This window comes from Hemitrygon akajei, chromosome 25 (genome assembly GCF_048418815.1).
Source record: "Hemitrygon akajei chromosome 25, sHemAka1.3, whole genome shotgun sequence".
NCBI classification, from domain to species: domain Eukaryota; kingdom Metazoa; phylum Chordata; class Chondrichthyes; order Myliobatiformes; family Dasyatidae; genus Hemitrygon; species Hemitrygon akajei.
Genome location: NC_133148.1, coordinates 44434350 through 44461201, shown reverse-complemented (window position 1 = coordinate 44461201; position 26852 = coordinate 44434350). Strand labels below are relative to the sequence as shown.

The following is a 26852-nucleotide window of genomic DNA, read 5'->3' as shown; positions in this document are numbered from 1 at the left end:
TAGAGTTATCACCCCTTTGCATTTGAAGCTCCTAATTTGTTAAACACTTCTCATGTTCATATGATGCACGTCATTCTTTTTGGTTTGAGGTTATCCGTCTGACCTACAACAGACTCCCTTTGGATCTACACAATTTCATGACTTAGGTGACTTCTTTTGTTCTCTTCAACTCTGGTTCAATAGTCAAACTGAGACACTCAAGACACTGGGCCAAGTTAAAGAGATTACTTCTGCAAACCTGCCACTGTACATAATACTGTACACAGTTTATCAGAATGATTTCAGGTTCAGGTGGTCAATAGCTGAAATCAAAAACTTCACAAAATGGAGGTTACAGAGCAGCTTTGCTAAACGGCAGCCTCCATTCCTTCAAACTCATAGCAAGAATGCAGACAATTGGTTTCTCTATTTCCCCTGTCCTTGATTAATACAAGCTCAATGTTTTCTTCCATATTATAATTTGCTCATGGCCAACAGTGGTGTATTCTAATAACTAGCAGTGCGACACATAGCCCTTTAGAATAGTGAAAATGACCTATAATAGTTGAAATGAGCAGGGAGATATGGAGTTTAACTACCAATGTCATTCTTCCTTGGCCCAGAGATTAAATGGATGAAGAAGCTTTCAGACATAACTACAGACAGTTTCTTCTTCGGTCTGCAGAAAGTCATGCAGGAAATTCAAGGGAAAACTCTTCACCGACAGAGTGGTGACTGGAACCCATCACCACAGGGAATGTGATAGGTCAACAGCAAGGATGGATTTAAAAGGACTATTGTAGAACAGAAACACTGGTAGGGACCAGCTGGGCTGAGTTCACTCCTGACTGTACACTAAGTGTGTTGCAGATTCACTAAATATCCACGATAGAGTTTAAAATAGAACTGATTTATTTATCACAGATCCAGAACATTAAACCCCAGTCCCATTAAAGGTGAAAATCAGAACTTCCTCCCATACCCAGTGACCAGGGTGTAGAACTGGGTTTGATGCACAGCAGCAATAATTGCAAAGTTTGACTCCAAGTCTCTGGATTCAGCAAATGTGATGGTTAACTGTCTGGCATGCAGCTTATTTAAATTTTCTCCCCAGTGTGAAATTGGAAATGTGCCAAAAGGTCGGATGCCTGACAGAATCTCTTTCCACAGTCTGAGCAAATGAACGGCCTCTCTCCATTGTGAACTTGCTGGTGTGTCTGTAGGTTGGATGACTGACTGAATCCCTTTCCACATACTGAGCAGGTGAATGGCCTCTCCCCAGTGTGAATTCGCTGATGTACCTTCAGGTAAGATGACCGAGTAAACCCCTTCCCACATTCTGAGCAGTTAAACCGCACCTCGCCAGTGTGAACTTGCCAATGCACTTGTAAATGGGATGACTGACTAAATCCCTTTCCACACTCTGAACAGGTGAACGGTCTCTCCCCAGTGTGAACTCGCTGATGTACCTTCAGTTCAGATGACCAAGAAAATCCCTTCCCACAGTCTGAGCAGGTGAATGGCCACTCCCCAGTGTGAACTGACTGGTGGGCCAGTAGTTCAGATGATCGAGTGAATCCCTTCCCACAGTTTGAGCATGTGAATGGTCTCTCCCCCGTGTGAATTCGCTGATGTATCTTTAGTTCAGATGACTGAGTGAATCCCTTCCCACAGTCTGGGCAGGAGAAAGGCCTCTCCCCAGTGTGAATTCGCTGGTGCGTCTGTAGGAGTGATGAGTAGGTGAATCCCTTCCCACATACTGAACAGGTGAATGGCCTCTCCCCAGTGTGAACTCGCTGATGTGCTTTCAGTTCAGATGACTGAGTAAACCCCTTCCCACATTCTGGGCAAGTGAATAGCTTCCCCCCAGTGTGAACTCGCTGGTGTGTCTGGAGGTTGGATGACTGACTGAATCCCTTCCCACATTCTGAGCAGGTGAATGGCCTCTCCCCAGTGTGAATTCGCTGATGTACCTTCAGGTAAGATGACCGATTAAACCCCTTCCCACAGTCTGAGCAAGTGAACGGCGTCTCTCCAGTGTGAACTCGCTGGTGCGTTTGCAGGTGGGATGACTGAATGAATCCCTTCCCGCAGTCTGAGCAGGTGAACGGTCTCTCCCCAGTGTGTATTCGCTGGTGTCTCAGGAGGTGTGATGGGTGAGTGAATCCCTTCCCACAGGTTGAGCAGGTGAACAGCCTCTCCCCAGTGTGAATTCGCTGATGTACCTTCAGTTCAGATGATCGAGTGAATCCCTTCCCACAGTCTGAGCAGGTAAACGACCACTCCCCAGTGTGAACTGCCTGGTGTGCCAGTAGGTCGAATGACCTAGTGAATCCCTTCCCGCAGTCTGAGCAGGTGAACGGTCTCTCCCCAGTGTGAATTAGCTGGTGTGTCAGCAGGTGTGATGAGTGAGTGAATCCTTTCCCACAGTTTGAGCAGGTGAATGGCCTCTCCCCAGTGTGACTTCGCTGATGTACCTTCAGTTCAACTGACTGAGTAAACCTCTTCCCACAGTCTGAGCAGGTGAATGGCCTCTCTCCAGTGTGAATGCGCTGATGTGTCTGGAGGTTGGATGATTGACTGAATCCCTTTCCACATACTGAGCAGGTGAATGGCCTCTCCCCAGTGTGAATTCGCTGATGTACCTTCAGGTAAGATGACCGGGTAAACTTCTTCCCACAGTCTGAGCAGGTGAACGGCATCTCCTCATGTGAACCGAATGGTATGCTAGTAACTCAATCACCAAGTGAATCCCTTCTCACAGTCAGAGCAGGTGAATGGCCACTCCTCAGTGTGAATTTGCTGATGCATTTGTAGGCTGGATGAGTGAGTGAATTCCGTCCCACAGTTCTCTATCAGTTCATCAAGTCAGATATCAGACATAGTGAATCCCTTGTATAATTAATACAGTCGAAGAACTGATCCCCAATGGACAAATGCTGGTGTGCCCTCAGCAACCCCGATTCCAGTGGATTTCACTGAATTACAACAGAAAACCTTATTTAGGAGGCAAAGCACGTTTTCAGCTGGGATGAGATACTTGTTCATCTTCAAGGATCATTGGTGTCACAAAGGAAATACTTGGTCTCTCCTTAAATGTCTGGACAGAGACAGCAAAACTGAGGTGTTGTTGCGTTTGAGATTCCTGTACACATTTTTTTTTGCTGTTCCTAACCTGTAAAAACATTTACAAAAGACATCAATGAGTGAAGGATAGCATTTCAGGAAGACTATTAGACCATAGTGTATCATTATCCACTTTGGTAGAAGAAATAAAAGCATAGACTATTTTCTAAATAGAGATAAAGTTCAAAGAGACTTGGACTCTTACATAGGACTTGTAACCCACTGGTGAGGCCTTGCTTGGAGTATCATGTGCTGTTTTGGTCCTCTTATCTAAGAAAAGATGTGCTGACATAAGAGAAGGTTCATAAAAATGATTCTGGGATTGAAAGGCTTTTCATATGAGAAGCACTGAATGGCTTTGACCTACTGGAATTCAGAGGAATAGTGGGGGATCTCATTGAAACCTACTGAATGTTGAATGGCCTTGATAGAGTGGATGTGGAGAGGATGTTTCCTATGGTGAGGGAAACTAACACCAGAGGACAGAGCCTCAGAATAGAGCAACATCTATTTAGAATGGAAATGAGGAGGAATTTCTTTAGCTAGAGAGTGGTGAATCTGTTGAATTTGTTGCCATAGTTGACTGTTCAAGCCACATCACTGGGCATATCTAAAGATGAGGTTGATAGATCATTGATTAGTCAGGGCAAGAAGGGATATGGGGAGAAGGCAAAAGATTGGTGATGACACACAAAATGAATCAGCCATGATGAAATGGATGGAGGTGGAGTTAAGATGGCGCTAAACGGCAACTCCTTTGCTTGCATCTTCAGAAACAGCTCTACTTCCATTGTTAATATCTTTATTTTTCCCTTTCAGGGTTCTTTTGAAGACCCTGACCTGGAATTACATGCAGACCGGTTCTTTGTGGGAATGGGACCCATTCTCCGGGTTTCAGGACCGACCGTTGTTGTTGGACATGCCAAGGGGTCAGCCTGAGAGTCTGACTCGAATTCGAAAGCCTAAGATCTCGGGACTCTGGAGAAGGGCAGATCGAGGTTGGTGTCACAGCAGGAGATTTGTGTGTCTTCCGGGAGGCTGGAAAATCTTTCGCTGTGGGCACAGAGCTTGTAAAAAATGACGGAATGGACTTTTTAACATTGTAAACCAGCGGGTTGTTGTTATGTCTCCTGCTCGCTGTGAAAATGGGGGGCACCTCCCTCTCCCTTGCCAGGGAGAGAGAGAACCTGTAGTTTGTTGAATGTCTGATGAATTGCGATAGCCTTTGCAGTAACTGCAAGATCTGTGTATTTGCTATTGCCTAGCTCACGCTTGAGCTCGATAGCTGGTGCGCTTTTTTTTGCCGGGGGAGGGGGGCTTGCTGCCGTTTTCGTGCGGGAGAGGGGATTTGGGGTGACTGGGGTTCTCACGTTTAACTGTCGTTCATTTTTTGGAGCACTTCTCCGATTTCATGGATGTTTGCGAAGTAAAAGCATTTCAGGATGCATATTGAATACATTTCTCTGACATTAAATTGGACCTTTGAACCTTTGAAGATCCCCAGGGCCTAGATACAGATCGTGTGGCTGAAAAACAGGGAAGGACCCAGAATTTCTCGGGATGCGGAGTCATGGTGTGTTCAGAGCTCACATTAATTGACCCTCAGTTGCAGTTCAGACACCAATGCTGATGAAACCCCTGCCCACAGCCCTGCTCCTACTTACTGTTGATCCTCCAAGAGCCTTTAGTCCACTGAGCGCAAGTGCAGTTTCTAGAACTGACTGCGACCCGTATGCATGCGCATTTGATCGCCTGATCACTGACCGCCAGTACTTGAACGAACACAAGAAAGACTGCAGGTGCTGGAAATCCAAAACAACACACACAAAATGCTGGAGGAACTCAGCAGCTCAGGCAGCATCTATGGAAAAGAATAAACAATCAACATTTTGGTAAGAGACTCTTCTTCAGGGTTGAGATAGAAGGGGGAAGATGCCAGTATAAAAAGGTGAGGAAAGAGGCTAGCCGGAAGGTGATAGGCGAAGCTAGGTGAGTGGGAAAGGTTAGGGGCTGGAGAAGAAAGAATGATAGGAGAGGAGGGTGGACCATAGGAGAGTGAAGAAGGAGGAAACCCAGGGGGAAGTAATGGGTAGGTGAGAAGCTCAGAGTTGGGGTTGGAGGAAGTTGGGAGGAGGGGATTTGTTTCCTGGAAGGAGAAACTGAGGCTACATCCACACTAGACTGGATAATTTTGAAAACACTGGTTATGCGTAAAAACGATAGGCGTCCACGCTATGCGTTTTTGAAAATAACTCTGTCCACATTGAAATGGAGATTTTGACAAATCTCCTCCTGCTGCGCATGCGCAGGACACATCTACCGAAAACAAGCGACATGTTTGGTGTTGAATCTCGCCGTAAAAGTGCGCGTTTGTGTAGTTACAGACTAGAAAAACTTAAAAAACAATGGACAGCTGTTGGCTCTCATGCAGGAGAACTTAAAACAAAAAAAAACACAAATACTGGAGCGTACGGAGGCAACCGACAGGGAATTCACGGACTGTATGACCCGGCTGATGACGAACATTGAAAAACTGACTGTTGCATTAATAAAGCACATTGTTAAATGTATAAAACATGTCTGCATCAGTGTTATCTTGTATTTCCATACAATGTTACATTAGGCTGTTACACATCTATTGTCAGAGAAGTACTTGCATAAATAGGTAAACCACCTTCATACGAGCAAGGACAGAAAACGGCAAAGTGAGTACAGTATACTTACTTATTCAGTAAGTTATGGATCAAAGTATTTGGTGAGTACATTTCTAACTCTTCTGGCTTCAATCTCGTTGCCATCTGTTCTGAAGTTGTTAGGTTGCATTCAAGAAAACAATGAAGGAGTCTCAAGATGGCGCTCATGGAGTAAACCGCATCTAGGCTTTGCTCCAAACCTTTTACGTTTTTTTTAACCTACAAACACCCCTTAAACTTATTTTAAAGGGGTCTAAACATATAGAATTTTTTTAAAAACTATTTGAATTACTCTCAACCCGCTGAAATGTCTAGAGCAAAAGAACCGAAACAGACGAAAGAACCGTTAACTTTAGAAGTTGTTGTGAAGTTTATAGACGCTAGATTTGATGAATTGGAGAAAAAATTACTTGGAAGATTTGCACAGTATGACAATCGTTTGAGATCACTCGAAGAAAAGTTCCTGACCTTTTCACGGGAATCAAATGAACAACAAGCAAGCATTTTGGCTCTTGAAGAAGCTGCTCGTAAGAAGGATCGTATAATCGAAAAAATGCAAGAAGAGCAAACTTCGACGACCCAACAGATGGAACGCTATAAAGCTAAAATTACTGATTTGGAAAATCGTTCTCGAAGACAAAATCTTCGGTTAATTGGAATCCCGGAAAAATTTGAAAGCGGTGATCTGACCGTTTTCTTCTCCAAATTTCTAGTGGATGTCCTGGGCGAAGATGTCCTGGATAACCCCCCATTAATCGATCGGGCTCACAGAGTCTCTAGATATCGGGCAGATTCAAATCTGAAACCACGGCACATAATTCTCAGGATCCATTATCCTCACATCAAAGAACGACTGATTCGTGCGGCTCGTAAAAAAGGTATGATAACCTATCAAAATTTTAATTTTCGCATTCTGGAGGACTATAGCCCCGAAGTACTACGGGCTAGGCTGGCTTTCAGATCGGTTATGTCGAATTTTCACCAGAAAGGCTACAAGCAAGCGTTGCTGTTTCCAGCACACCTGAGAGTCACCCTTCAAGATGGATCTTTTCGGCTGTTTAAATCGCCAGCGGATGCTCAAGGTTTCCTGGAACAATGACATTTGATCGGGCTGATCAATGTAATCTAGCCTATAGATTTGGATCTGGTATAGATTGACGTTTGGGTTCTTTTTTGATACGGTTCATATATATTTCTTATATATGATTAAAGCTCTCTTTTTTCTACCGGGTTTATTCCGATTTCATATTTTTATATATTACTAACCGATTAATGTTGAAGATGACCTATTAGGGTTATTTTTTTTTCTTTTTTTAATCGATATACGCTCTTTTTTTATATTTTTAGCATTTGAATATTAAGATTTGGAAGAATAAAATGGCGTTTCTTCTTCCCGACAGACTCCAGTGTCTATAGCGTCATAACTGTTTTGATTTGTTCGAAAGTGTTAAACCTTCATTTATTATTTTAATTTTTTTAACCCTTTTGATAATATACATTTATAACACTAATTTTATATTTTAATTTTTCCTATATCAACCCTTTTTTTATAATGTGGGTTGTTTGTATTTTTTTTAACTTTGTTACGTCTGAGTTGCCGTCTTGAGACAAGGGGGTAATTTTAGTATTAGATCGCTCGCTTGCCTCTGTTTGGCTTTTTTCCTGGGGTTTTGAGGGTGGTGGGAGGGAGATTTTTCTTTTTTTTCTTTTTTTTGCTTGCTTTTTGCTTAGTTTTACTTCATGGGCTTATATGAAACTACTAAAATGGCTGCGGTGCTGTGACTTCCGGCTTCCCTTTGAACTTACTTTCCCCTTCCGAGTTCATGAGTTCACTTTTCTTTTAAACCTATATGTTAACTGTAATATATATTGTCAATATGGATAAGACTATTAACTTTGTTTCTTGGAATACTAATGGTTTAAATCATCCGATTAAACGGAAAAAAGTATTCAAAGTATTCCATAGAATGAATGCGAATGTTATTTTTGTACAAGAGACTCATGTTAGGAAGGTGGATAGTCAGAGGTTGTTTAGGTTTTGGAAGGGCCAACAGTATCACTCAAATTCGCAAGCCAAAGTGAGAGGTGTTTCTATTTTTATAGACTCATCAACTGCTTTTATACATCATGAAACAATTTCAGACCCGCAAGGTAGATTTTTGCTTATTACTGGGTTGCTTTTTAATCAAAAAGTTGTTTTAGTTAATGTTTATGCTCCAAATACTGACTGTCCTGAATTTTTTAAATGTTTATTTACATCCTTTCCTAATTTGAATCAATACAGATTGATAATGGGCGGGGATTTCAATTGTTGTTTAAACCCTTTGATGGATAGATCCAAACCCATTCAAACTCTTCCGAACAAATCGGCTTCTCTTATTAATTCTTTCATGATTGATTCAGCTATCTGTGAAATCTGGCGTTTTCTACACCCTAATGATAAAGAGTTCTCATACTTTTCCCATGTGCATCATAATTATTCAAGGATTGACTACTTTTTCATTGATCAGCACTTCCTTACAGATGTCATGGATTGCAAATACGACTCTATTGTTATATCTGATCATGCACCTTTGAAGTTATCTATTAAGGTGACGGATTCACATATTAGTACTAAAAGTTGGAGGTTTAATTCTGTTTTACTGCAGGACTCTGACTTTATTAACTTTATTAAACAGCAAATTGATTTGTTTTTCTCAATAAATTCCACAGTAGACATCTCTAGTGGAACTCTCTGGGATACTTTTAAGGCATATATTCGTGGACAGATTATTTCATATTCTGCCGGAGTTAGGAAACGAACTAACTCTAAAATATCAACATTAGTTGATAAAATTAAGGCAATTGATAAGATTTATGCATTGACCCCTAGTAAAGAACTTTATAAAGAAAGGGTGGAACTTCAAATGGAGCATAGTTTATTGTTAACCTCTTCGATTGAAAGTCAGTTAATTAAATCGAAAGCTCAATTTTATACATATGGAGATAAGTCTGGTAAATTACTAGCTAACCAATTGAAAATTGTTTCGGATAAGCGACAAATTACTAAGATTCGTAAACAAGATGGTACTCTGACGATTGATCACAAAGAGATAAATACAGCCTTTCAAGATTTTTATAATTCTTTATATCAATCAGAATGTACTAAAGACTCTTCTATAATGAGTGAATTTTTAAGGAAATTGAATATTCCAAAAGTAACTGCTGAGGATAGTGTAATTTTGGATACACCTATTACGGAGTCTGAAATAGAAAAGGCCATTTTTTTAATGAACTCGGGTAAAGCTTCGGGCCCAGATGGTTTTTCTGCAGAATTTTTTAAATCCTTTTCTTCTATACTTTCTCCTTGGCTTTGTAAAATTTTTAAAGATGCATTAAGTATAGGTAAACTACCACAATCTTTTTATGAAGCTTCTATTTCTTTAATTCTTAAAAAAGATAAAGATCCCACTGAATGTGCATCTTATCGGCCTATATCTTTGCTGAATATGGACTTTAAGATTTTTAGTAAAATCCTGGCTGTTAGATTAGAAAATATATTGCCTCGGATTATTTCTGAGGATCAGACTGGATTTATTAAAAATCGTTATTCATCTTTTAATATTAGAAAATTAATTAATATTGCTTATACTTCTTCATCTAAAATCCCAGAATGTGTCATCTCCTTAGATGCCGAAAAAGCATTTGATAGAGTCGAATGGTCATATTTATTTAATACTTTGCAACATTTTAATTTTAGTTCAAAATTTATATCATGGATTAAATTAATATATCAGAAACCTTTAGCTTCGGTTTTCACTAATAATCAAAGATCCCCTTTTTTTCAACTATTTCAGGGTACAAGGCAAGGTTGTCCTTTAAGCCCTTTATTATTTGACATTGCTTTGGAACCCTTGGCTATAGCTATTCGTGAATCACCCAATATTTTAGGTATTACCCGCGGGGAGACGATGTATAAGGTATCATTATATGCAGATGATTTGTTATTATATATATCTGATCCTGAAAGATCTATTCCTGCTATTTCTTCTTTGTTTGCTCAATTTAGTAACTTCTCTGGGTATAAATTGAATTTTAATAAGAGTGAACTTTTTCCATTAAATATGCATACTCCAATTTATAATCGGGTACCATATAGAATTGTTACAGACTATTTTACTTATTTAGGAATTAAAATTACTAAAAAACATAAAGATTTATTTAAAACTAATTTTTTGCCTTTAATAGATCAAATTAAGCAACTTGCTAATAGGTGGTCCCCACTATCTATGTCTTTGGTAGGTAGAATTAATGCCATTAAGATGATGATACTACCTAAATTTTTATACCTATTTCAAGCATTACCAATTTTTATTCCTAAATCTTTTTTTGATACAGTTGATTCTAAAATATCGTCGTATTTGTGGCAGAACAAAAATCCTAGGTTAGCTAAAAAATATTTACAGAAGCCTAAGAAGGAGGGCGGTTTGGCTCTACCAAACTTAAGATTTTACTATTGGGCAGTTAATATACGGTATTTGATATTTTGGACACAAGAATCGACTACAGTTGCTGGCCCACAATGGGTAAATTTGGAATGTAAATCTGTGCAAGATTTCTCATTGATTTCAATCTTAGGATCTTCACTTCCCTTTTCGTTATTTAAAATGAATAAACAGATAACTAATCCTATAGTCAAGTATACATTACGAATCTGGTTTCAATTTCGTAAATTTTTTGGTTTGAATAAGTTTATACTGTCAAGCCCTATAACAGCTAATTACTTTTTTCGACCATCTTCCATAGATCAAGCCTTTTATTTATGGAAAACAAAAGGTATAACATGTTTTCGTGATCTGTTTTTGGATGATAACATTATGTCCTTCGAACAATTATCTAATAAATATAATTTATCTAAAACCCATTTTTTTAGATATCTACAAATTAGAAATTTTTTATATAATGAACTAAAGTCTTTTTCGAAAGAATGTCCATTGGACATTACAGAAAGAATTTTAGCTCTTAATCCTTGTCAAAAGGGTCTTGTTGCTATCATTTATAATATGATTATGAATCTACAACCAGATATATCTGAAAAAATTAAGAAGGAATGGCAGGAAGAACTGCATTGCCCTATTTCTACTGAGCAATGGGAAAAAATTTTATTATTGGTAAACTCATCCTCTATATGTGCTAAACATACTCTAATACAATTTAAGGTCGTACACAGAGCTCATATGTCTAAAGATAAACTTGCTCGATTTTACTCGTATGTTAATTCAACCTGTGATAGATGTCATTCTGATATAGCTTCATTGACTCATATGTTTTGGTCCTGTCCTTGCTTACATAACTATTGGAAAGATATTTTTAATATTATTTCAAGAGTTTTAAATATTAATCTCCAACCACACCCTTTTACTGCAATTTTTGGCCTACCAATGATGGATAATAAGTGTTTATCCGCTTCATTCCAACGAATGATTGCATTTATTACACTAATGGCTAGAAGATCCATTTTACTGAATTGGAAAGAAGCCAATCCTCCAACAGTATCTCAGTGGTTTTCCCAAACTATTTCCTGTTTAAGTTTAGAAAAAATTAGAAGTGTGGTTTTCGATCCTTCAGTTAAATTTGAGGAAACTTGGAGACCATTTATCCAGCATTTTCATATGAATTATACGGTCTGATCCTGAACCTTATTGTCACTATCCTGAATTGTGTGGATGGAGGTTGGGAGTCATAGGCACTACTGTATATATATAACATTATGCGATTGCCCATGTTGGTTAGTTTTCTTTTTCTATTTAGTTGTTGTTTTTTTTTTTGTTTTGGGGGGGGGTTTTCTTAATCATTTATATTATTATATGAGTTTGAGAGATTCTATGTATGGATCAATATATATTTGAATGTTTATCAATCTATTATGTACTCTCAAATGTCTTGTAACAATATTTTTCTTCTGTTTTTTTTCAAAAAACTAATAAAAAGATTTGAAAAAAAAAAAAAAGAAAAGAAAACAATGAAATAGCGCGCTGCTGTCTGACAGCGTTTTCAAAAATACCCACCCTGGAAAGCGTTTCTGAAAAGTTCCGGTTTCGGGGGACGAAAATGCTGTTTTAATGTGGACGGAGGGTAAAAATGAAGAGAAAAAGCTTTGGTTATGGATTTATCCAGCGTAGTGTGGACGTAGCCTGGTACTTATGCCATCAGGTTGGAGGCTACCTAGACAGAATATAAAGTGTTGCTCCTCCACCCTGAGGTTGACCTCATCTCGGCACAACAGAAGACTATGAATCGATATGGGAATCAGAATTAAGATGTTTGGACACGGGGAAAACCCGCTTGTGGTGGATGGTACAGAGGTTCTCAGTGAAGTGGTCCCCTAATTGATGAGGCCATCAGCCCAGTCTGTTTGCATCTACAGCCTCAAGGAAAGCTCTCTCTTCGTCTGAATCATGGTGTTCCTTGACCCCCTTGAGAACTGTTTTTGAGTGACACTGGCTTTTGTATTGGCCAACTCTATTGCACTGGAGGCTTTTCACTTATTTTGCTGGACAGAACTCTTTGACATGGAATGGAGACTTGCCACTTCTCCTGCAGTTCGACATTTTACATGCTCTGTTTCCCTTGTCTGTTTTGTTTAACAGACTGTTTCTGTAGTCTTTCTGACTGCACCTTGTTTGTACCCTCCTCTTTGTACAGCTTCTACTTTTACCTCAGCATCGTTGTCATGCCTCAGTTCTGCTTGTCGCAGATGAACATTCTCACTCTGTCTGACCATAATAATAGCTTTGTCTAGTGTCAGATTTGCCAACAACTGAAGTCTCTAAAATTTGGTTTGTAGTAGCCGACAACAGTTCTGTCTCTCATGAGCTCTTCTCTTAGATTTCCATATGCACAGTCGTCTGACAGGGCGTACAATCCTGCGATAAATCACTTACGCTTTCTGGCTCCTGTTTTCTGGAACTTTGAACTTTGCCCTCTCGTATAACATATTTAGCTTTCCTGTGAAATACTCTTCCAATCTGTCCTGCATTCTTTTGTACTCCTTTTTCTGAGCATCTATCAGTCCTAATCCACCCATGATGTCATCTTTGTCACCCATGCAGTATATCAGTGATGCTCTTCTGAGTGAGAATGCTTGCAACCCTAAATCATTCAAGGCATTTGAGCAACCTCCCCAAGCCCCCTGGTTAAGAGAAATCACAAGTCTCAGGGGGTGCTTTAATGGTGTAGATATTGGTACTGCAAGTATTTGCTCCATTTTCCTGTTTGTTTATTCATCATTTTATTTATTTGGACTACAGAAGTCCAAATAACTCCAACTGGCATAGGCAGTTTAGATTTAGTCTAGCTATTTTTCATTGAGATATGCTAACAACTAACAGTCTTACTGTAAGTTTTTTTCTCGTTGGTTATCTTACTTGGTCTGTAGCACCAATTCATCAATGATCAACCACTTCTGACACCATGTTGTGCTCGATACTGAGGGATAGTGTAGAGCACACCAAGAGACTAGCCTGCAGGATATTTAACTGAACTCTGCTAGTACAAAATGTGAACTCCTCCCACATGGGAGTGGCTAACCGAGTTGTATCAGAGTATCACTATTAGCTACCACTATACCATAGATGCAGCCTGACCCGCTGAGTTCCTCCAGCATCTTGTAGGAATAAATAACAATTTTTTTCAGTCAATAAGTTTCCAAAGTTTTCAAACAGTATAGAACAGGAACAGGCCTTCAGACCCTTAACCCAAAATGTTGTGCCAAAAGATCTAAAAAGTAAATCAAAACCACTCAAAAACTAATCCCTCTGACTTACACAATGTCCAGGCATCCACCACTGAGTATAAAAATTACCCCTCACATCCCTTTGAACCTACCCTTTCTCACCTTCAATGCATAATCTCTGGTATTAGACATTTTGACCCTGGGAAACAGATACTCCCTGTCCATAATCTCATATTCCTCTCATAATCTTGTAAACATTTATCACATCTTCCCTCAACTTCCCAATGCTCCAGTGAAAACCCAAGTTTGTCCAGCCTCTCATGATAGCACATGCTTTGTCACCAGGCAGCGTCCTGGCAAACCTCTTTTGCACCCTCTCCAAAGCCTCAACATCCTTCCTATAGTGGGGCAATCAGAACTGAATGCAGTAATCCAGATGTGGTTGAACCCAAGTTTTATAAAGTTGGCACATAACCTCTTGAGTTTTGAACTCAGTGTCTCAACTAATAAAAGCAAGCATCCCACCAGCCTGCTCATCCAACTCGGTACAGGATTCTGAGTTAGATGATCAGCCATGATCATACTGAATGGCGGTGCAGGCTTGAAGGGCCAAATGGCCTACTCCTGCACCTATTTATATGTTTCTATGTTTCTAAACTAGCTTATCAACCTGGGTAGCCACTTTCAAAGAGCTCTGAACTTGGATCCCAAGATCTCTCTGCTCAGCAATAATGTTAAGGACCATGTCCTTAACAGTGTATTGTCTTCTTGCATTTGCCCTATTATCTGGGTTAAAGTCCATCTGTCATTTCTCAGCCCATATTTGAACCTGGTATATATCATGCCAGTCATCTACACTATCCATAGTTCCACCAATTTTGGTATCATCCACAAATTTACTAAATCAACTATTTATATTTTCAAGCAACACACACAAAATGCTGGTGGAACACAGCAGGCCAGGCAGCATCTATAGGCAAAAGTACAGTCGACATCTCAGGCTGAGACCCTTCGTCAGGACGTTGGCTGTACTTCTGCCTATAGATGCTGCCAGGCCTGCAGCATTCCACCAGCATTTTGTGTGTGTTGCTTGAATTTCCAGCATCTGCAAATTTCCTTGTGTTTGTGTATTTATATTTTCATTCAGGTCATTAATATGCAACACAAACAGCAGAGGTCTCAGCACGGATCCCTGCAGAACTAATTGCAGACCTCCAGTTTCTCATGATAGCACATGCCCTCTTAACTAGAAGAATGAGACAGGACAGTTAACAGAAGTTTTTGCAGGGGAACACTTTGCATCTAGTGACCACAATGCCTTTAGTTTCAAAGTAATATGCAAAAGGGTAGGTCTAGTCTGCAGTTGAGATTCAAAATTGGAGAAAGGCTAATTTTGATGGCATCAGAAATGATCTGCCAAGTGTGGGCTGATACAGGCTGTTTTCTGGCAAAGATGTACTTGGTAAGACGGAGGACTTTAAAAGAGAAATTTTGAGAGTACAAAGCTAGTATATGCCTGTCACAATAAAAGGTAAAGATAATAAATGTAGGGTACCTTGGTTTACAAGATATTGAGGCCCCAGTTAAGATTAAAAAAAGGTCCATAGCACATGTAGGCAAGTAGGAACAAATGAGGTGCTTATGTAGTATAAGAAATGCAAGAGAATATTTCTTCAGGCAGGTGAGGTTCATCAGCCTACCCAGGAGGAGGAAAACTCTGATTTTAAACTTCTGCTGCCTTGCAGCCATACCTACCCATGGGAAAGGCCTTGGGAGTGAACCTGAGGAAGAAATCTGGAGCCAGGGTTCCTAAGCAGTTTGACATGGGTGCCAAGCTGTATCAGAGCTTGCCCTTCCCTTAGACTACATCAGTGATGTGGAGAGGGGGATCCTGGTGCATGGGCAACAGCTGGTTCTTCAAATTTTCCTTCCCAGGCTTGTGCCCTGGAGAGGACATAGTCCACCAGAGGCACAAACCCATGATCCCCTAGGATCGACAGCTGCCTACTACTTCAGAAAGAAATCAGGAAGGCTAAAATAAGGCATGAAGTTGCTCTAGAAGACAAGGTGAAGGAGAAGTCCCAAGGGATTCTACACGTATGTTAAGAGTAAGAGAACAAAACTAGTCCTCTGGAAGATCAGAATGGTAATCCATGTGTGGAGCCGAAACAGATGGGGAGATCTTAAATGCATTCTTTGCACCAGTATTTACTCAGAAGATGCATACAGAGTCTATAGAAGTGAAGCAAAGTGGCATCAAATTCATGGACCCAGTATAGATTACAGAGGTGGTGTTTGCTACCCTGAGGCAAATCAGTGTGGATAAATCCCAAGGCCCTGACAAGGTGTTCCCTTGGACCCTATGGGAGGCAAGTACAGAAATTAACTGGGTGGGGTGGGGGCTAGCAGAGATATTTATATTACCCTTAGTGACATGAGAGGTACCAAAAGGTTGGAGGACAGTGAATATTGTTCCGCTGTTTAAAAAATACTCTAAACATAAACCAAGAAATTATAGGCTAGTGAGTATAACATCAGTTGTGGGAAAGCTATTGGAAGATATTCTAAGCGACTGGATATACAGTACAAGTATTTGGATAGACATGAACTGATGAAGAATAGTCAGCATGCTTCACGTCTGGTAGGTCATGTCTAACCAAACTTACAGAGTTTTTCCAGGAAGTTATCAGGAGAGTGGATGAAAACAAGGCAGTTGATGTTGACTTTAGCAAGACATTTGACAAAGTTCCGCATGGGAGGTTGGTCAAGAAGGTTCAATCACTTGGCATTCAAGATGAGGTAGTAAATTGGATTAGACATTGGCTTTGTGGGAGAAGCCAGAGAGTGATAGTAAGACCATAAGATACAGGAACAGAATTAGGCCATTCAGTCCATCAAGCCAGCTCTGCTATTCCACCATGGAGAAGAGCCAGAGGTCATGGTACATATTGGTACCAATGACATAGGCAGGAAAAGGGAAGAGGTCCTGAAAAAAAGAGTACAGGGAGTTAGGAAGGAAGTTGAGAAGCAGGACCGCGAAGGTAGTAATCTCGGGATTACTGCCTGTGCCACATGACAGTGAGAATAGGAATAGAATGAGGTGGAGGATAAAAGAGTGGCTGAGGGATTGGAGCAGGGGGCAGGGACAGGTTTCTGGATCATTGGGACCTCTTTTGGGGCAGGTATGACCTGTACAAAAAGGACGGGTTGCACTTGAATCCCAGGGGGACCAATATCCTGGCGGGGAGGTTTGTTAAGGCTACTGGGGAGAGTTTAAACTAGAATTGTTGGGGGGGTGGGAACCAAACTGAAGAGACTGGGGAAGAGGAGGTTGGCTCACAAATTTAGAAAGCTTGTAGACAGTGTGAGAGGGAGGATAGGCAGGTGATAGAGAAGGGACGCGCTCAGACCTAAGGTTTGAGATGCGTCTATTTTAACGCAGAGAGTATTGTGAACAAAGTGGATGAGCTTAGAGCGTGGATCAGTACTTGGAGATGATGTGGTGGCCATTACAGAGACTTGGATAGCTCAAGGACAGGAATGGTTGCTTCAAGTGTCGGGTTTTAGATGTTTCAGAATGGACAGGGAGGGAGGCAAAAGAGGTGGGGGCATGGTGCTGTTGATCAGAGATAAGTTCCACGGCTGCAGAAAAGAAGCAAGCGAAGCAAGAGGCTGAGAGTGGAAGACTGAAGCATCGCGGAGGGAAGCTCGTCTTTCTTTTCTTTCACTGATTGGGGAAAAGAGGCTAGACTGCACAGGCGCATGACATAACGCGCCGAGGTTTAAAAGAAAGACTGCCATATACAGCGGCCATCGTTAGAGTGGACTGAGTCAGAGTGGGACGGCTTTGGCTCAAACAGACTTCAGACTTCAGGCAGAGGCGAGGGTAGGTTCCGGTAAGTTTCTGTTTTTCTTTTTTTTTGTTCAGACTAGAGAAAATGCCAGGCAGGATGTTGGAATGCTCCTCTTGCAGGATGTGGGAAGTCAGGGAGACCTCTAGTCTCCCTGACAATGATACCTGCAAGAAGTGCATCCAGCTGCAGCTCCTAACAGACCGTGTTAGGGAACTGGAGCAGGAACTGGATGACCTCTGGATCATTCAGGAGACTGAACAGTTTATAGATAGTAGCTTCCAGGTGGTAGTTACATCTAAGGAACAGGGCACAGGTAATTGAGTTACCGTCAGGCGAGGGAAGAGGAAAGGGCAGGTTGTGCAGGGTACCCCTGTGGCCATTCCCCTCCAAAACAGGTATACTGATTTGGATACTGTTGGGAGAGGATGGCTTACCTGGGACAAGCTGCGGCAGCTGGATCTCTGGCACTGAGTCTGGTTCTGAAGTGCAGAAGGGAGGGAAGAAGAAGAGGAGAGCGGTAGTGATAGGGGACTCCATAGTCAGGGTTACAGACAGGAGATTCTGTGGTCATGACAGAGACTCCCAGATGGTTTGTTGCTTCCCGGGTGCCAGGGTCAGGGATGTCTCTGATCACATGCACAGCATTCTGAAGTGGGAGGGTGATCAGCCAGATGTCGTGGTACACATCGATACCAATGACATAGGTAGAAAGAGTCAGGAGGTCCTGAAGAGTGAGTACAGAGAGCTTGGTAGGAAGTTGAAAAAACAGGACCTCAAGGGTAGTAATCTCCGGATTGCTGCCTGTGCCACGTGCCAGTGAGGGTAAGAGTAGGATGCTCTGGCAGTTGAACACATGGCTGAGAAACTGATGTAGGGGGCAGTGTTTCAGATTTCTAGATCATTGGGACCTCTTCTGGGGCAGGTGGGACCTGTACAAGAGAGACAGGTTACACCTGAACTACAAGGGGACCAATATACTTGCAGGGAGGTTTGCTAGTGTTACTGGGGAGGGTTTAAACTAGATTTGCAGGGGGATGGGAACCAGAGTGCTAGAGTAGATAGTGGAATGGGGGTAAAAATAAATGATGTTAGTAGTTCATGTAAATCATGTTAATAGTAAGGTTGTGTGTGGTGGTAATAATCTTCTGAGGTGTGTATATTTCAATGCGAGGAGTATTGTGGGAAAGGCAGAAGAGCTGAGGGCCTGGATTGACACGTGGAATTATGACATCATAGCCATTACAGAAACTTGGCTACAGGAGGGGCAGGACTGGCAGCTTAATGTTCCAGGGTTCCGATGTTTCAGATGTGATGGAGGCAGAGGGATGAAGGGTGGGGAGGTGGTGGCTTTGCTAGTCAGGGAAAATATTACAGCGGTGCTTCAGCAGGACAGATTAAAGGGCTTGTCTACTGAGGCCATATGGGTGGAGCTGAGAAACAAGAAAGGTATGACCACATTAATAGGGTTGTATTATAGACCACCCAATAGTCAGCGAGAATTGGAGGAGCAAATCTGCAGAGAGATAACAGACAACTGCAGGAGACAGAAAGTTGTGATTGTAGGGGATTTTAATTTTCCACACATTGATTGGGACTCCCATACTGTTAAAGGTCTAGATGGGTTAGAGTTTGTGAAATGTGTTCAGGAAAGTTTTCTAAATCAATATATAGATGTCCCAACTAGGGTAGATGCAATATTAGATCTCCTATTAGGAAATAAGTTAGGGCAGGTGACGGAAGTGTGTGTAGGGGAACACTTTGGTTCCAGTGACCACAACGTCATTAGTTTCAACTTAATCATGGATAAAGATAGATCTGGTTGTCGGGTTGAAGTTCTAAACTGAAAAAAGGCCAAATTTGAAGAAATGAGAAAGGATCTAAAAAGCGTAGATTGGGACAGGTTGTTCTCTGGCAAGGATGTGATTGGTAAGTGGGAGGCCTTCAAAGGAGAAATTTTGAGAGTGCTGAGTTTGTATGTTCCTGTCAGGGTTAAAGGCAAAGTGAATAAGAATAAGGAACCTTGGTTCTTGAGGGATATTGGAACACTGATAAAGAAGAACAGACAGACATACATACTTTATTGATCCCGAGGGAAATTGGGTTTTGGTAAAAACCCAACCTAAAAAGGAGAGATGTATAACATGTATAGGCAACAGGGAGGAAATAAGATGCTTGAAGAGTATAAAAAGAGTAAGAAAATATTTAAGAAAGAAATCAGGAGGGCAAAAAGAAGACATGAGGTTGCTTTGGCAGTCAGGGTGAAGGATAATCCTAAGAGCTTCTACAGGTATGTTAAGAGCAATAGGATAGTAAGGGATAAAATTGGTCCTCTTGAAAATCAGAGTACTCAGCTATGTATGGAACCAAAAGAAATCAGAGAGATATTAAATGGGTTTTTTGCATCTGTATTTACTAAGGAAACTGGAATAGAGTCTATGGAAACAAGACAAACAAATAGGGAGGTCATGGAACTTATACAGATTAAAGAGGAGGAGGTGCTTGCTGTTTTGTGGCAAATCAGAGAAGATAAATCCCCAGACAGGGTATTCCCTCGGACCTTGAGGGAGACTAGTGTTGAAATTGCAGAGGCCCTGGCAGAAATATTTAAAATGTCGATATCCACGGGTCAGGTGCCGGAGGATTGGAGGATAGCTCATGTAGTTCCGTTCTTTAAAAAAAGACTCAAAAAGTAAGCCAGGAAATTATAGGCCGGTAAGTTTGACATCAGTAGTAGGTAAATTATTGGAAAGAATACTAAGAGATAGGATCTACAAGTATTTGGATAGACAGGGACTTATTAGAAACAGTCAGCATGGCTTTGTGCGTGGTAGGTCATGTTTAACCAATCTATTAGAGTTTTTCGAGGAAGTTACCAGGAAAGTGGATGAAGGGAAGGCAGTGGATGTTGTATACATGGACTTCAGAAAGGCCTTTGACAAGGTCCCGTATGGGAGGTTAGTTAGGAAGATTCAGTCGCTAGGTATACATGGAGAGGTAGTAAATTGGATTAGACATTGGCTCAATGGAAGAAGCCAGAGAGTGGTAGTGGAGGATTGCTACTCTGAGTGGAGGCCTGTGACTAGTGGTGTGCCACAGAGATCAGTGCTGGGTCCATTGTTATTTGTCATCTATATCAATGATCTGGATGATAATGTGGCAAATTGGATCAGCAAATTTGCTGATGATACAAAGATTGGAGGTGTGGTGGACAGTGAGGAAGGTTTTCAAAGCTTGCAGAGGGATTTGGACCAGTTGGAGGAATGGGCAGAAAAATGGCAGATGGAGTTTAATGCGGACAAGTGTGAGGTATTGCACTTCGGAAGGTCAAACCAAGGTAGAACATACAAGGTAAATGGTAGGACACTGAGGAGTGCAGTAGAACAGAGGGATCTGGCAGTACAGATACATAATCCCTAAAAGTGGCATCACAAGTAGATAGGGTTGTAAAGAGAGCATTTGGTACATTGGCCTTTATAAATCAAAGTACTGAGTATAAGAGTTGGAATGTAATGGTGAGGTTGTATAAGACATTGGTGAGACAGAATTTGGAGTATTGTGTGCAGTTTTGGTCACCTAATTACAGGAAGGATATTAATAAGGTTGAAAGAGTGCAGAGAAGGTTTACAAGGATGTTGCCGGGACTTGAGAAACTGAGTTACAGAGAAAGGTTGAATAGGTTAGGACTTTATTCCCCGGAGCATAGGAGAATGAGGAGTGATTTGACAGAGGTGTATAAAATTATGATGGGTATAGATAGAGTGAATGCAAGCAGGCTTTTTCCACTGAGGCCAGGGGTGAAAAAAACCAGAGGTCATGGGTTAAGGGTGAAGGGGGAAAAGTTTAAAGGGAACATTGGCGGGGCTTCTTCACGCAGAGAGTGGTGGGAGTGTGGAATGAGCTGCCAGATGAAGTGGTGAATGCGGGCTCACTTTTGACATTTAAGAAAAACTTGGACAGGTATATGGATGAGAGGCGTTTGGAGGGATATGGCCCAGGTGCAGGTCAGTGGGACTAGACAAAAAAAATGGTTCAGCACAGCCAAGAAGGGCCAAAAGGCCTGTTTCTGTGCTGTAATGTTCTATGGGGTACATTATCAAATACCTTGCTGAAATTTATATACACTACATCTACTGCTCTACCTTCATCAATGTGTTTAGTCACATCCTCAAAAAATTCAATCAGGCTCGTAAGGCATGACTTGCCTTTGACAAAGCCATGCTGACTACTCCTAATTATTTTACGCCTCTCCAAATATTCATAAATCCTGCCTCTCAGGATCTTTTCCATCAACTTACCAACCACTGAAGTAAGACTCACTGGTCTATAACTTCTTCGGCTATCTCTACTCCCTTTCTTGAATAAGGGAACAACATCTGCAACCCTCCAATCCTCCGGAACCTCTCCTGTTTTCACTGATGATGCAAAGATCATTGCCAGAGGCTCAGTAATCTCCTCCCTCACCTCCTACAGTATCCTGGAGTACATCTCATCTGGTCCTGGAGACTTATCCAACTTGATGCTTTCCAAAAGCTTCAGCACATCCTCTTTCTTAATATCTATATGCTCAAGCTTTTCAATCCACTTTAAGTCATCCCTACAATCACCAAGATCCTTTTCTGTAGTGAATACTGAAGCAAAGTATTCATTAAGTATGTCCACTATCTCCTCCAGTTCTATACACACTTTTCCACTGTCACACTTGATTGGTCCTATTCTCTCACATCTTACCATTTCATTTTCCATTTCTTTGTCTCCCGTTACTGCCTCACCAGCATCATTTTTCAGTGGTCCTATATCAACTGTTACCTCCCTTTTAGTCTTCATATAACTGAAGAAACTTTAGTATTCTGATTTATATTATTGGCTGGTCTGTCCTCATATTTCATCTTTTCCGTTCTTATAGCTTTTTTAGTTGTCTTTTATTGTGTTTTAAAAACTTCCCACTCACTTTTGCTTTCTTATATGCCCTCTCCTTGGCTTTGATGCAGTCCTTAATTTCCTTTGTCAGCCACAGTTGCCTACCTCTGCCATCTGAGCGCTTCTTCCTCTGTGGGACATATCTGTTCTGTGCCTTGTGAACTATTCCCAGAAACTTCAGCCAACTCTGTTCTGCCATCATCCCCACCAGTATCCCTTTTCCAATCCACCTGGGCAAGCTCCTCTCTCATGCTTCTGTAAATCCCTTTATTTCATTGTGACACTGATATATGTGAGTTATGCTTATCCCTCTCAAATTGCAGTATGAATTCAATCATATTATGATTACTTTCCTAAGGGTTCCTTTACCTTAAGCTCCCAAATGTTAAGATGGGTGAAGTTAAGATGGCACTAAACAGCGACTCCTTTGGTTGCATCTACAAGAACAGGTTAATCTCTTTTTTCCCTTTTCAGGGTGTGGAGGTTCTTTTGAAGACTCTGACCTGGAGCTACACTCTGATTTTGATTCTTTGCGCAAATGGGACCTGCTCTCAGGACCTCAAGATCTGCCGTTTTCTGATATCCCAAGGATGTGGCCTGGAAGATGAACCCGCCTTCAGGGTTCTGGGAATTTGTAGCTCTGGAGACGTGCTGATTCTAGGCCGGTGCCCCAGACTGAAGCATTGCGGGAAAACACAGGACATCAGGAGCAGTGGTTTAGCTGCCAGGGGTTGTGTGCCTGGAGAGCTGTGCCTTTTTGGTGCCAGCTCTTTGGGCACAGAGCTCGGAAAAGCAATGCAACAGGCTTTTAACATCATAAATCTATGAGTTATTTGTTATCCCTCCCTTCTCGTTGTGAAACAGAGATACCTCTTTTTCCCTTATTAGGGAGAGAGAGCACCTGTGGTATGTCAAATTGTCGGGTGAACGAGTAGTTTTTGGGCCACTGCAAGTCTGTGTTTTTATTGATGCTTTGCTGCACACTTGAGTGCTTGGTGGAGGGTGCTGATGCTCTTTTTGCTGGTGGGGGGGCTTTGGGGTTTAACACTTTAACTGTCAATCATTCTTTGGTGCACCTCTCTGTTTTCATGGATGTCTGCGAAGAAAAAGAATTTCAGGATGTATATTGTATACATTTCTCTGACATGTAAAGCTCTGCAAGGTTTCCCTGCTAATGTAATGGTTTCTCTGTAAGGTTTCACTCTTAATGAAATGATTTCTCTGTAGCAGCAGTGTTTGGGTTATGACTAGCGATAACAGGGCTTTGGAATGTGTGCCATCCAATGAGAGGTGTGTTTCTTTCGTTTGTGTCTGAGAGAAGGTATTCATGGGCTATTGTTCGGTGGAAGATGGAGAGAGAAGATGTCAGAACGGAGAGGTCGTAGACTACAGTGCTCAGTGGACGTGGAATGGGGTTGGGAGTCAACGATGTCTGGAGGAAATCGATAGAGAACGAATGGACGGGAAAGTCGTGAGCTCCATATGTGCAAAAGACAGTTTCATTAAAATGGGCCCTTTTCTTTTTGTTTTCTTTGCTAACCCTCTATAGTCAAATTAAGAATTATAAAGCTAAATAATTTAATTGCATAATGTACAAATTGTTATTTTGTGGTACTGATTTGTAACAAGGGAAAACATCACACAGCATCCACACAAATGAGATTTCACAAGTTTGACGGGCTGAAGAGTGTCTTTCCCTGGACTAACACAGCCCACTGAACCTGAGGGTTACACATGCACTTATTGAACCTAATAAGATCTGGGCTATTACACCATATCCAATTTAAAATAGCCTTTAAGATAGGATCGAGCACAAGCTGCTCTAAAGCGCCATTTTGTGGGCATTCAACAAATTCCCACTCTTACGATCTGACACCAACCTGAGTTTACCAAACCCCTTGCATTTTGAAGTCTGTGTTACAATTGTGTCATTACCCTTATTACATGCCTTTTCCAGCTCCCTTTGCAATCTCAACCCCACATCTTGGTGACTGTTTGGAGGCCTATATATGATTCCCATAATGGATTTTTTTTTTACCCTTGCAATTTCTTAACTCCACCCACAAAGACAGACAGACAGACAAGAAAGAGTCAGCATTCTGTGACCCTATGTCACTTCTTTCTAAAGATGCAATTCCATCTCTTACCAACAGAACCACACCATCACCTATGCCTTCCTGCCTGTCCTTTCGATACACAGTATATCCTTTAATGTTAAGGTCACAACTATGGCCTTCTTTCAGCCATGACTCAGTGACGCCCACAACATCATACTGACCAATCTCTAATTGCGCCAGGAGTTCGTTCACCTTATTCCAAATGCTACACGTATTTAAATACAGCACCTTCAGTCCTGCATTCTTCCCCCTTTCGAATTTTGCCTCTGTGGCACAGTTTAACTCTTTGCTCTGTCTGCATTTGCTCTATCCTTCCTTACATTCATGTTACACCCATCATATACTTGTAAACCTGCTGGCTTATCCTTAGCTTTATCATACTGGTCCCTATCCTCCTGCCGTATTAGTTTAAACCACCCCCAACAACTCTAGTAAATCTGCCCGCAAGAATATTGGTCCCCTTTGGATTCAGGTGCAACCTATCCCTTTTGTACAGGTTCCACCTTCCCCAGAAGTGGTCCCAATTATCCAGAAATCTGAATCCTTGCCCCCTGCCCCCAATTAACTCTTCAGAGTTCCTGCCTAATGCCATCATAATTTGCCCCACTCTGACAAGGACCATACCTATCCTTATCTATAGCTAACCTGAAATATGAGGAGTTGTGGTTACTGTTCCCTAACTGTCCAGTCACCTGGCCATGCTCAGTATCCAACACCAGATCCAGTCTTGCCTTATCTCTTGTTGGACCATCCACATACTGATTTAAGAAACCTTCCTTATACCGGGGAAGTTGAAATCCCCCATGACAACCACCCTATTATTTTTACACATTTCATTAATCTGATTACATACCTTTTCCTCAATGTTCCAGCGGCTGTTAAGGGGTCTGTAGTGCAATCCCATTAGTCTGATTGCACCCTTCCTATTCAGCAGAACACCCTGTAAGTATATTGGTTTCAGGTGCAACCCATCCCTCTTGTGCAGGTCACCCCTTCCCCAGAAAATGTTCCAATGACTCAAACAACATGAAACCCTATCCCTAAACCATCTCTGCAGCCATTCATTCATCCGTGCTACCACCCAGTTCCTACCTGCACTAGCCTGTGGAACAGGGAGTAATCTGAAGATTACAACCTTGCAGGTTCTTCTCTTCAGCCTCCTTCCTACTCTATATACTCACTGCATAGGACCTCTTCTCCTTTTCTGCCTCTGTCATTGGTGCCAATATATCCACAACCTCTGGCTGTTTCCCCTCCCCTTGAGAATAACCTGCAGCCGCTCCGATACGTCATGGATCCCAGCACGCGGAAGGCAACACACACCGTGTCCTTTGTGGCCACGGAATCCTTCTGTCCCCTTAACCATCTAAGCCCCTATAACTACCGGAAGGCTCAGAGCCAGTCACAGTGCCATGGCTGTTGCCGTGATCTGATGGTTCACCCTCCCTCCCAACAGCAGTATCCAAAGGGGTATACTGTACCTGTTGCTGAGAGGAATGGCCACAAGGGAACCCTGCACAGACTTCTTAACCCCCTTACCTCTCCCGGTAGTCACTCATCTACAGTCCCAACCTGAACTCTGGGTGTGACCATCTCTTCAAAAGACTCGCCTATAACATCTTCAGCCTCCGAACGACCCTCAGTACATCCAACCCCCCCAACCCGGTCAGTCAGGCGCTTAAATTGGGTGCACTTCCCGCAGATGTCGTCATCCGGTATCGCGAATTCCCACATCTGTCAGGAGGAGCATTCCATTCTCACTATTCTGTTTCGAAAAGGAAAAAGGCTTGCCTCTTCTTAACTGTGCCGAGAGAAACACGTCCGTCCGTCACTGTATCCGCGATGCGCATGCGCGCAGCCTGCACCTTCGCTCAGCAGCTGAGAGGGAAAGGACCAGGGACTGTCCCGAGGTGCAGAGCCCACGGTAATTGTCCCTCGGCTCCGCGGTTCGGACACCGATGCTGATGAAATCACCGCCCAGAACCGCGCACTACCTTCTGCGGTTTCTCCAAGAGTCTTTTGTCCACTAAGCGCATGCGCTATTTGCCGGAATTGACAGCGCTCCATACGCATGCGCATTTGATTGCCTGTTCACGGAGGGCGAATTCTGGAACGAACACGAAGAAGTCTGTAGATGCTGGAAATCCAAAACAACTCGCACAAGAGAACATGGGAAATAGAAGGAGGAGTCGGCTATCTGGCCCGTCGAGCCTACTCCGCAATTCAATACGATCATGGCTGATCTGGCAATGGACTCCCTCCACTTACCTGCCTTCCCCCCCATAACCTTTAATTCCCCTACTGTGCAAAAATCTATTCACTCTTGTCTTAAATATATTTACTGGGGTAGACTCCACTGCTTCATTGAGCAAAGAATTCCACAGATTCACCACTTTCCTGGAAAAACAATTCATCCTCATATCCATCCTAAATCTTGGAGCTATGTCTCATA

At 42.0% G+C, this 26852-nt stretch overlaps 1 protein-coding gene across 4 annotated transcripts; it reads right to left on the bottom strand.

Moving 5' to 3' along the window:
* Positions 1 to 870: 870 nt before the first annotated feature.
* LOC140716577 (uncharacterized) lies at positions 871 to 26422 on the bottom strand. Of its 4 annotated transcripts, XM_073029429.1 has the most exons (4): positions 26192 to 26422; positions 4770 to 4966; positions 3311 to 3375; positions 871 to 3154 (listed from the first exon to the last, which is right to left on the bottom strand). In XM_073029429.1, exon 4 carries the CDS (start codon positions 2679 to 2681, stop codon positions 1077 to 1079), a length of 1605 nt encoding a protein of 534 aa, XP_072885530.1. In that variant the 5' UTR covers positions 2682 to 3154; positions 3311 to 3375; positions 4770 to 4966; positions 26192 to 26422; the 3' UTR covers positions 871 to 1076. The 4 variants fall into 4 exon arrangements, with proteins under 4 accessions (XP_072885530.1, XP_072885529.1, XP_072885532.1 ...); XM_073029428.1 differs by lacking the exon at positions 3311 to 3375; XM_073029431.1 differs by lacking the exons at positions 3311 to 3375; positions 26192 to 26422 and adding an exon at positions 25254 to 25333.
* Positions 26423 to 26852: the final 430 nt, after the last annotated feature.